The 12,305-nt window shown below is 38.3% G+C and overlaps 2 protein-coding genes across 2 annotated transcripts in view; both read left to right on the top strand.

Annotated features, from left to right (window-relative positions):
• LOC140733669 (microtubule cross-linking factor 3) overlaps positions 1-746 on the top strand; it is a 38,032-nt gene extending 37,286 nt beyond the window's left edge. The window contains exon 7 of the mRNA XM_073057333.1: positions 496-746. Within this exon, the coding sequence (XP_072913434.1) occupies positions 496-606 (111 nt within the window). The 3' untranslated portion in view covers positions 607-746. The remainder of the gene's footprint in view (positions 1-495) is intronic.
• Positions 747-3,614: 2,868 nt separating this feature from the next.
• mtcl3a (MTCL family member 3a) overlaps positions 3,615-12,305 on the top strand; it is a 43,629-nt gene continuing 34,938 nt past the window's right edge. The window contains exons 1-2 of the mRNA XM_073057330.1: positions 3,615-3,632; positions 10,932-11,123. The gene's annotated coding sequence lies outside the window, so the exon portion shown is untranslated. The remainder of the gene's footprint in view (positions 3,633-10,931; positions 11,124-12,305) is intronic.

Raw genomic sequence — 12,305 nt, forward strand, 5'->3', positions numbered from 1 at the left:
TGCCTGCTGGTGTTTAGGGCAGCAATAGAGGTCCTCCATCTGTCCGTCCTTGGCCATTCAGATGTAGAGGGACTCTTCATTACTGTTTCTTGTGCAGGGTTGTTAGCGCAGAGCTGAACCCCCGAACTTGGAGGACTGATGGACCACTCTTAGTTTGGCCTCTATCCTTTGACCCGAGTTTGGTATGGGTGACTCTACGGAGAGCCAAAGCATAAGGTCCTGACTCCAGCCAGCATAGCTCTCTGGGTCTTTGAGCCTCCAAACCCTATGACAAGGTTGTGGTCCTCTTGGAGGTTCGGTAACATATATTACCCATTTTTATGTACAAAGTTTTGTAAATTTTTATATGCTCAAAGTAGTTAATATATTTGCAGTACCATGTTGTTGAAAATTGTATTGCGATATCTTGTTGTTTGTTATCAAAAGTGAATATTGCTATGATATGATGTTCTGGAATGTAATAATAATTCTTATTTTTTGTATTTGCCTGTCCAGATGTTTCAACCTATTATTTTACTTATTCTCATCCTTGTATTATTTTCATCATTGTCCTACGCTACCATATTTAAATTGGTTTTTCTTTTCACGCTTTTCTTTGTTCTGTAGAATCCCCATCTACTTCAACATACTACCTTTTTAGTTTATTCATTTATTTTAATACCTCATCAAGAAATCGGCAAATACAAAATAACACACTTAGCAGTCAAGACATTACAGAATCCAATATGCAAATCGTTGTTTAATACTGGAGACTACCAATTATCAACGCGGATTTTTACATGAAGCCATTAGGTGAGTCACTTTCTAAATTGTTCCTCCTGGCAAAGTCTGATATAATTGACTGTCATGTACTGTTCAGCTGGGTCTTCTAAATATGCAGTAACAGACTACAACAAATTCAGAGTGGATCGGATTATAAGCACATTTATAACTTACAAGGGAAGACTACTTCTGTACATTAAGTCATCAGTAGGTAGCTTCAATCTTACAGCTCAAAACAGATAATTTTTATACATTTGCAGAGTCCAGTAATTCATCAACTGCATGTCTTTGAGGTTGTTCCATCCCTTAATTGCATTCCCATCTTATCTCACATCCATCTTGAATGAGTGGCATTTGTCTTTAATGAACCTATTTGTCTTTGAGGCTTCTCTACCCCCCCCCCCCCCAGCTGTGTCCTGTTTACTCTCCTTACAATCATGTAATGTGAAAACACTCTGTGCTATAAATCTCATACCCTTGCAAGCTTCCCATCCAGCCACTTCAGCAATGCACTCTGGGATCACACAGGTTCCATTTTGTCACATTAGATTTTACAAAAGTATAAATTCGTATAGACTTAAGGGTTACAGATATATTTCCACATGACCATATACTTTATTCAATTTCTAAAATATGTTATCTATAATATTACCAGCTTGATGAGGACAATTAACAGTAGCATCATAATAACGGAAATAGAGTAAAATAGCTTCAAGTCCATTGGTGCAATCAGTGGCAGTAGAATTTGTTTTTGGAAATTATTCAAAACAACAGTCTGGAAAATTAAATTCCACATTGATATCAGGAAATGTGTCTCGGAGAAGTGGGTCAAATTCACTGTTTAGCTTTTTATTCTTAGGTAGATCAGAATATTGTGTTAATTTCATTATTCTTAATGTATTTTTTCCAGTCCTTTCCTCATTCATATTAATTTCCCGCTGGTATTAAAGGAGACAGCACTCCATCAGCTTCTCATGGGGAGTTAGGGACAGTTAATAAATGATAACCTTATCAGTGAAGCCCATCTCCAGAAAATGAACATTTAAAATAAATAGTAGTTATATATTGTTGCTATAAACAGGAAGTAAATAGCCATTAACCTTTAAGAGCTAATTTCAGGTCCATGGGAGGAGTAACACTCAAAGCTATTGTGGAGAGAAAAAAAAAATAACATTTACTAAAATGGATAGGAAATCAAGGCATACAGGGTTGGAATTCCAATATTTGTGAGTATATTCATAATAATCAAGGACACATGGTGTACAAGTCTGTGATTAGAAGTCAGAAATATCCATAAAACACTAAGTTGGCATTTAGAGGGTTTTGGCTCGAAACGTCATCACTACCTCCTCCCATAGATGCTGTCTGGCCTGCTGAGTTCTGCCAGCATTGTGTGTTTTTAAGTTGGCATTTAGGTTGGTTTCATTGTAAAGGCACCATCCTGGAACAGACAAATGTAATTTTTGCTCTCTCTGGCCTGTAAGTGCCTACTTGAAAACAAACTAAAATTTGCTGAGGGCCAAATGAGGGGGTATCACACTGTATGACGCACTTCCAACTAACTGTACCAAGTCGAAAAGGGACACTTAATCCTTTATTACAAGCTAACTATAAGATCATTCGACTCTTCCATATTCCATGTAAAAGTAATTGGATCAAGTTCAAAGTTGAGTGGTCGACAAAAAATATGTGCCCCTTATTCACCTCCGCTGTAAGCTGCAGAATAAGTGACTATATACATTTTATTTTAACCACCACCCAACGCTGTGCATTGCCTGCTAACCTCCACTGAAACCCACGTGACAGATTACCTTACCCACAGTGAGGATGCACAACACAAATACAATATAGACTGACAATAAATGACAATACTCCTACATATCCTATATGTATTTGCTGCTGTCATGATCTCTATTCCAGAGTATTGGGTGAAAGCAAGGTTTGCTCTAAAAATGCAAATTCTTTGTCTTGAGCAATCACATTTCTACAGGATACTTGTGACTTTCCTATTATTGATTAATGTAAATTTAAATTGAACACAATTTAAATTGTGTTGGATAAGCATGCCAAAAAATAAAGTTGCAGAGGTAGGCAAAGTCTGTCATATACCCTTCTTCATTCTGGAAGTGGCATTAGGGTATTTAACTGGATATGTTATTTCTTCTACTGGCTCAGCAAGTTCTTGAACAAATTTGTAGAAATTTATATGGAAGTGTTTTGGAACTACTTTAAAGATTTTCTAAATGATTTAACCAAGGTATAAAAAGAATTCTTTGAGAATAAGCATACGATTATAAAAGTTGGGGCTATTTGGCAGTTACTTGCTGGTTTTAAATAACTAGGAATATTTTGTTCATTTACTCAAAGTGTTTGTTATATTTAATTTTGCAAGGAACCACAGAAACCTCCATTTCACTGAGTTCTTGTGATGGTCTTCAAATTAGATCTGAAATGTACAAACATGTATATGCATCCTTGTTTTTAGACTAAACAGCCCACCTTTGAATCATCTTGTCACTGTAATATCATACAACCTTCTCAAAAAATCTGTATTCCTCCAATTTGGGGTCTTTGACCTTCTTAAATGTAATCTCCCTGCCTTTGGCCGTCTTATCTTTATCTGCCTCGGTACTGTCTGTAAATCCTTCACTTTAACACTTTTCTTCAAGGTTCCCCTCAACATTTATCCCTTTGACTATGCTTTTTGTCTTTTTTGATAATAGCTTCCATTTGCAGAGGATTAATTTCTGATTTGTTAACAGTGCTTTGAAGATTTCTTGCTTTGTGATTAGAAATTGGAAAGATCAGTACGAAATCTGGTCTGAGAAGTGGAATCTGGGAGCTATGCTTATGCTGGTTTGGTTGTTAAGGTAGTGCTTTTATTTTGCCGAAGATTCTACATCAGTGAAAGTTGGGTGGATCATTTAATTTACTCCTTGTAGTTGCTGAAGAACAAGTCTGAGCATTGTACCACTCAATTTCCTAAGATTTGATTTGGAACTTCAAGTAATGCCACCTGCAGTAGCCATGCATCTGTTCTCCAACTGCATTGTGTTCTGTGTTGATGGTTTATTTTGGTAACTTGTCGCATTAGTGGGGCTGTGATAAAAGCAAAGGGAATAAGTTACGTATTCATGCTTTGTTTTGGGAACCGCTTGGTGTCATATCTTTTGTTGATTGCTTTGTTATGCTTAATTATGCTAAATTGCATCTTCAAGATTGTATGTTTTGATAGATGCTAATAAAAGGTTGAATATATTTCTTTGACTTTATGGAATATCATTACTGGATTTGATTGGAGGGTGCATTATTCAAGGATATCACCTGTGCTAGGTCACCACCAGCAGCAATTAGTTTGTTAGAATTGGCCGTTACACCACCCTCTCTCCCCCAGACCCTAAAAGCGACAGCAGTTCTTAAAAAGATTTAAGAATGAAGAAATAAACAAATAGCAAGGGGCAGGACTTATTATACAAGATGAATTTAACATCAAATCTGGCTCAGAATAAGAAACAAAGAAGAAAAGGAAAGTTGTATCAGTCCTCAGTTAACAGAGACAGAAAGTAAGATTAAATAATATTTTAAAATTTGGCATTATAAATATAATTGCTCAATAATTCAAGTTCTGAAAGAACGAGGGTCAGAATTGTAATTATTAATTTTCAATGTCAGAAAAAATAATTAGCATTAATTACAAGATATATGCACAAATATTAATAATGAAATTTCTTGTTTGGTTTGTTTTTATTTTATAATTATCACAATTTTTCGATACTCAGTGCATGCCAGCCAGTAATGAGGGAAACAGCTAAATACCATATTTGCAAAATTGTCAATTTGCACAACACCTTTTGTATTTCTATTGTTCCCCTGAAAATGCTGAATCAATTGCTGTTCTCCTGACTTTAGTCAAGATTTATTTATCTGATACAGCTTCTCTATCACTTCCAGGACTTGACTAGTCTTCCTAGTATTTTCGTGAACGGAACAGACCCAAACAATATAAGGTTTAACTGATGTTCTGTATGCTTGTGTCCTGCTGTTTTTAAATACTTTGTTCAGCATTTTAGCCTTGATTACTGCTGTGCATACACGGACATTTTGAACGCTGGCTCTATTCAAACACCTAAATGTATCTAAGAACTTTCTTCGTGATTATTAATAGAATAGCTTAAGTTGCATTTTTCTGTGTTGGTAACCAATTGTTACAATCAGTTGGGACTGAATGCAAAGTCATGTATTTAGGAATGGGGCTGTTGCTCTTCAGCTTCAGTTAAAGGTGCTGCACATCTGAAATCTAACAGGTACGATTGTTCAGCTGAACAAGCAAAGGGAGGATTTTATTCGTGTTCACTTTACCACTTTTAACTGATTAATAGACATCAATGTCCTTGCAAGCATTAACGCAAATAGTAATGTGGCTTTGCCAGCCTATTGTCACTCTTGAACAAATAGAAATTTAATTTTATTTAGTGATACGGCATGAAGTAGGCCCCAGCCATCATCAACACTGCCTCATCAACCCCTGACAAACCCGATTAACCCTAGTCTAATCACAGGACAATTTACAATGAATAATTAACCTACCCGGTACATCTTTGGACTGTGGAAGGAAACTGGAGCACCCAGGGAAACCCATACATTCAGTGGGGATGACCTACAGACTTGTTACAGACGGCACTGGAATTGAACTCCAAAATGCCCCAAGCTGAAATAATGTCATGCTAACGACTACACTATCTGTTGCATCTTAATGCAATGAGTATTCACTCTATATTGAGCAAATAGAAAATCTTCCCTTGTTGATTTTTAATGAGCATTCTTGAGAGACAAATGACATCCATATTTCCAAGGTTAAAAATTCTTTCATAAATAACTTTGTAGAGTTCCTCCACCCATGAGGAATACTTGTGTTTGCTTAAAGACTTTATCAGAATTTATAATTGTTTGATTACATTGCTGAACATTAACAGATCACATCTAAAATTACTGAAGGTCATCTCTGCTGCCTTTTAGTGCTGTTCAGCCTTTCGATATTTGTGCAAAGGCTTTGGATTCAAATGCTTAGTATAATGAATTCAAATTGTATTATATCATAGTAAACGTTGTATGATATATATAGTTCTAATTATTTATGCTACTTTTTAAATGAGTTGGATATTTAATTTCCTGCATAAAGGTGTATGCAGGTAATAGAGTCATAAAAAAGTACAGCATCAGAAACAGGCCCTTCAGCCCATCTGGTCAGTGTCGAACCATTTAAACTGAACACTCCTATCGAAGCATTTGAACTGAAATTTATTATCTAAGTACATATATGTCACCATGTACATCCCTGAGATTCATTTTCTTGCACCATACTCAATAGGTCCATAACAGAATCGGTGAAAGACTAATTGGGTGTTCAACCAGTGTGCAAAAGACAACAAACTGTGCAAATACAAAAAGGAAGAAATAATAATGATAATAAATAAATATGCAATAAAGATTGAGAACGTGAGATGAGGAATCCTGTTTATTTTGAAAATTCAGCTTTGGGTTTATTAATAAAGTTTATGGTTTATTAAGCTTATCGTGATTTGTGAAATAATACTTCCATCATTGAGAATTTATTTAAAACAACTGTCACTTAAATGATGATATTTACCAAATTTTAGTTTTTGTGTACACGGGAGATCTGGATCTGGCAAAGTGATGGGGCAGTTTGATACTCTGAGGTTAACTCTCTTGCCTGGATCTACAGTACTATAGAACAGTAAATCAATAATCTCCCTAAATGATTATAAATTATTTAATTTAGTCATTATAATTTGAAATTGTATTTCAAGACAAATCTTGCAGAATAAACATGGCATTCAGTTTCATGTGTTTAGATAATCTGGGTTGAGAATTTCCTTAGGCAAAATTAAATCTTTCTGAAGAACAGGATAAGACAAAATGTGATAGCCAGAACAAAGCAAGAAACTGATTTCATGAACATCATGTCATCCAATTATTATTATTGTAAATTGTTATTATACTGCACCTGTGAACGCAAACATCACTCGGTTCATTTTCCACCGTTGCCTGTAATTTTGTATGTTCACCTCAAATATTACATTTCCCACATTGCAAAGTCGTATTTTAGAGTTAGTGATTTTTGAGCAAACCGTGTTAGTACGGGAAGCTTGGAGACACTTATGTGGCCCAGCACAATCCTCGCTGATTTGATTTGACACAAACAACGCATTTTACTATGTTTTTCGATATTTCAGTGTACATATCTTAATCCTATTTATAATACAGTAGAAGTGGTAGAGGCAGGTTCGGTATTGTCATTTAAAGTAAAATTGGATAGGTATATGGACAGGAAAGGAATGGAGGGTTATGGGCTGCGAGCGGGTCAGTGGGACTAGGTGAGAGTAAGCGTTTGGCACGGACTAGAAGGGCCGAGATGGCCTGTTTCCGTGTTGTAATTGTTATATGGTTATTTGTAGTTAGGTCATTCACTGTTGTGTGATAGGTGACAGTGTACCAAGTTTCATTCCTTAGATTCCAAGAGTGAAAAATGGCAGACTGTGATTACCACAGTGGTATTGGCCACTTGCACTATCCAACACTGATCCTGGAGCAATGAAAGAGCATTTTAATAACATAGTGCTCCATACATACATGTCAGATGCCTGGACTGTAGCGACTACTTGAAAACAAACTAAAAATCGCTGAGAGAATAAGTGGAGGATAAGTATCGCACAGTATGACATGCTTCCAACTAACTGAGTTCCAAGATGCAAAAGTATGTTTAATCCTTTATTAAAAAGCAGCAATAAGATCATTTGACTCTTCTGTAATTCATGCAAAATGCATCAAATTCAAACAAGGACAAGTGGCCAACAAAAAATAATTGCACTTCCTTGGATCATCCCCTCAGCATGCAGGTGAACAGGTGACTGTATTAGTCTTATTTTAACTGCCACCCAAGGCCCATTAACCGCCATCCAAACCCACGTGACAAATTCCCTTAGCCCAGAGTGAGGATGCACAACACAAGTACAATACAGACAGACAATAAATAGATATATGGCTCCTACACCGGCAGAGCTTACAGATGGCAGGAAGGTGGTGGGAGGTGCCCCGGAGAGGTCTCTTGGTGAGCCTAGAAACTTTAAAACGATGCCTTTGATGAGGGTCTTGGCTGGGTTACAGACTCCTATTGAATTGCAATTAAGTCTTTCCCCTACTGCGTTGTCTCTTCTGACTGAACATAACGCATCCTGGTACAGTACTGACCAAAAACCTTTGGCACATTATGTATAATCTCACTCTCCCTCTCCCTCTCCCCCACTCCCTCCCGCTCTCTCTCTCTGTCTCACCATAGAACATTACAGCACAGAAACAGGCCCTTCGGCCCTTCTTGGCTGTGCCAAACCATTCTTCTGCCTAGTCCCACTGACCTGCACCTGGACTATATCCCTCCATACACCTGTCATCCATGTACCTGTCCCAAGTTTTTCTTAAATGTTAAAAGTGAGCCTGCATTTACCACTTCATCCTGCAGCTCAGTCCACACTCCCACCACTCTGTGTGAAGAAGCCCCTGCTAATGTTCCCTTTAAACTTTTACCCCTTCACCTTTAACCCATGTGCTCTGTTTTTTTTCTCCCCTAGCCTCAGTAGAAAAAGCCTGCTTGCATTCACTCTATCTGTACCCATCATAATTTTATATACCTCTATCCAATCTCTCCTCATTCTATGCTCCAGGGAATAAAGTCCTCTATATATATATACACACCACACCTAAGATCTATGCACAGTACTGTATATGTCAACATGGAGCAGACAGTAAACTTGTAAATCTGGTGGGAGCAAAGGATGTTGGTACGCCGTGGGAGGGGTGTGGGACAGGTGGCTGAGAAGGAGTGCCAGGGCTGGGAGGTGGGTCATGTGCAGACACACCCAGCACTGACACACCAGGCAAATTCATTTGATTCCAAACAATTGGTTTATTGACCATTACAGAATGTCTCTCTGGCACTTCCCACTCTCTCCCCTCTCCCTTTCACTTTTCCCAACCATGATTCCCTTCTTCCTGCTCCCTTCCCACTTACAGTCCACAATAGAGTCACATAGCAGAATCAGGTTTATGATCACTCACAAATGTCATGAAATTTGTTTTCCTGCAGCAGCAGTACAATGCAATACATAAAATTATACAGTACTGTGCAAAAATCTTAGGCACCCTAGCCATATGTGCCTAAGACTTTTGCAGACTACTTGTTTATGCTAGGATTGATAATCAGCTGTTATTGCTGGTAGTCTAAGTGTAACTATACTCTTTTCCATTGATGTTGCCTGGTCTGTTGAGTTCCTCCAGCATTTTATGGGTGTTGCTTAGATTTCCAGCATCTGCAGATTTTCTCGTTTGTTCTCAGTGGAAAGAATTGTTTTTCCTGGTACTTGTCCCTCTGTTAATAGCATTTAAGGATCAACTTTATTTGCCATATACATTTACATGTTTAGGATATCTGTAGAGGTAGACAGAACCATGTATGCTTACCTAATTTATATGGGGCCTCTGTAAACCTGGTCTGCTCAGATTGCATCAGATTTTTGCCAGACGTTTCCCCACAGCCAAGCAGAAACATAGGGTGGTGTTCTTGGTGCTTTGCCAACCTTCAGTCAGTGGCAATGTTTCAACTTTGTTATTGTTGTATAGAAACCAAAGGTTTTGACCATATAAGTACTCAGACTGGTCTTGGCATGATTTGTGTGAGCTTCAGGAAAGTCTCTATTGCAGGCTTATAAACTGATTAATTTTTCGAACACTGTTCTTTGTTGAATTATGTTCAATTACATGGTGCATCAGTATTAGTTGTTAATCCTGTTTGCTGAGGAATATTAAGCTGTTCAAGCCTTGCTGTAAGTTTCAAAATTGGAAGTAAATTTTCCTCCCTGCAGGCAATCTTATGTATGAGTCTGTGGCCCTTAAGTCCTGAATTATACTAGGAAACAAGAAGGCAGGTATAGAGAAAATGAAGGCAAAATTACATTTGAAAATCAGCATTGAAAAGTGGTTGGGGACAAAAGCTTTGCTTCACTCTGTGACCTTTGGCTACTATCATTTAATTCACTGCTCAATTTTTCTGTTCCTATCTCTCATTCTTCCCCTTGACTGTAAACTAAAATAATTTCTAACGTTTTCTCATTCTGATCATAGGCCATTGATCTTAAATTTTTATTGTTAATTTCTGCACCAATGTTGCCTCACTCACTAAGTGCTTCCAGTACTTTGTTTTTGTGTAAATGAAACTATTGATCTCAGCACTGAGTGTACCATTGACTAATCTTTATTTTGTGGTTTCTCCTCATGGCAGCCCTGAAAGGTCATAGCTTTGGTTTATGATTTCCCCTGGCCCTCCTCCTTAACTTTCCTGACTCCCCCACACCTCAAATCCACCCCCCATATCTTTTCCATTTCCTCAGTTCTGTACTCTCACCAATTGAGTAGCACCTCAGTCACTTCCTCAGCAAGGTCTTTAAGACTTTTTATGGAATTATGGTGCTTTTTAATTCCAGAGAATAAAGACCTAATATATTAAATGTCTCATCGTGCGTCAGTCCTTGCATTCCGCTTTGCTGTGGAGCAGCTTGGGTGAAGTCTTGCTTCATGAATATTGAGGGAAATCTGTTAATTTAATCTGGATGTACTGAGTGGAAGTTTGGTTATTAGTGATTTGTTCAGAGGTCTCATTGTCAATCAAATTGCCAAGTAAATAAATCCCTTGGAGTGATTAACAATTATTTAATTGATTCGCAATGCATTGGGTCCCTGAATCTGTTACTGATGAGCATATTTTCTCATGGTCTCAGTGAGTATGACTGCAGAAATTCCTTTTGTTGAAATTGAACAGACACACTACACTGAAGATGTATGAAGGCATCTGTGACAGCTCCCAGCATGTTGAGAATTCACATGCAAGAAATTTTGTTTATCATCTCAACTGAGCTAGAGAAGGGAGGCTGTTGTGATTCATATAATTACTGAGACACAGTGCCACATAAGTGAGATCATAACTCAACAACATAGTCTCAGTGGAGGTGACAACACTGAAGAATTTGCCTGTCTCTTTCCTCTGCAGTAGCCTGGAGAAAGCCCAACTTTTTATAAATTGAGCTCTCCTGCATTTGCAGATTTCCCTGTTTGCGGAATGTGTTACAGACCAACCCGGATGAATCTTTTGTGATTGTCTGCAACTTCAGGATCACCAGATGACAGTAGAACTCCTGAATTTGCATCCAGTCGTTGTTCAACAAAGTGAAGACGTTCCGTTGCTTCATCATTTTTTATGGAAAATCTGCTCCAAATAACTACAAGGTCCTAAGGTAAGTTACTTTGCATTTCTTTATTTGAATATTTTAAATAGTTTAATTATAACTTTTAACTTTTAAACATTATTAAAGTTATTAAAATATTATAAAATAGTTCTGAAATTTCAAAACTGAGTGCGTGATAGCTCTAATAACTGGTTAAGCCAACATATGTAGCTCAGCAGCTGGTAACTCTTCTCTCAGCTGTTCTATGTGCAATGGTTATTCAAGATCTTCCCCATGATGCTGTTTACACCAGTGAAGGCCCAGTTGATCAAACTGGGTTTAATGGGAGCCAGCTTCATTCTACAAATTCTTAACCAGGCAAATCAAAAGAGAAAACGTTTATTGTTGGTCTGTCATCAGTATAGCTGGATCGTACACTGATCTGACAAGTATCCCTGAAGCCTCTTTGTAATAAGCCATTGGCACAAAAGGTTATAGCGATGATTACACTTTGCACTCTGTGAAAGACTTTGATTCATGGATGTAAATCTGATTGGTGAGGGTGGTCTTGGAAAATGCAACTGATTTTCTTACTTCATAAGTAGTGGAATAGATCCTTCATCCCTGTGGTTTATTAAGTCTAGTTAGAAAAGGATGGTCTGTATTGTCATTTCATTGACATGTGTTGGTTACATATCCTTAATTTAACCAAGGAAAAATATGTCAATCTCAGCTTTGATCTGAGGTGCCAAGGAACTTGGGAGTCCTTGTGAGGACTCTGTGCGTGCGTGTGGCCTCCGTTGGTCCAAAGGAACGATGAAGCCGATACAGTTTGGTGCCAGCAGCATCGCAGGAGTTGCCGTGCCGGTGCTGGGTACAGGAGTCAGCGGCCTTTAGTACTCCGACTCTGGATTTTTCCTCGGGGTTTACTCCCAAAATCTCTCCCGTGAGCAGGTATAGCCGCAAGGCAGTGTAAGTTTGAAATTGGAGTTTTCCCTCTCCTAGATGAGCTGCCCGGAGCAACTGGTTTTAAGGCGCCTGTGGCCCGCCTTTGCCCCTTCTCCTGTCAGTGAGAACAGCTCCGCTCCGCCGGGCAGAAGGACTATGCCACACGTGAAGGCCAGGAGTTGGGCTTGGTTGTCAGAGGCTGTTTGAGACGCACGCCGTGAAGAGCATTTGTTTAGCAGTGGGAGCTCGTGCCCACTACCACCCTTTGGCTATGACTACCTTGGGAGCTTGTGAGGACTTAGG

This window comes from Hemitrygon akajei, chromosome 9 (genome assembly GCF_048418815.1).
Source record: "Hemitrygon akajei chromosome 9, sHemAka1.3, whole genome shotgun sequence".
Lineage (NCBI taxonomy): Eukaryota > Metazoa > Chordata > Chondrichthyes > Myliobatiformes > Dasyatidae > Hemitrygon > Hemitrygon akajei.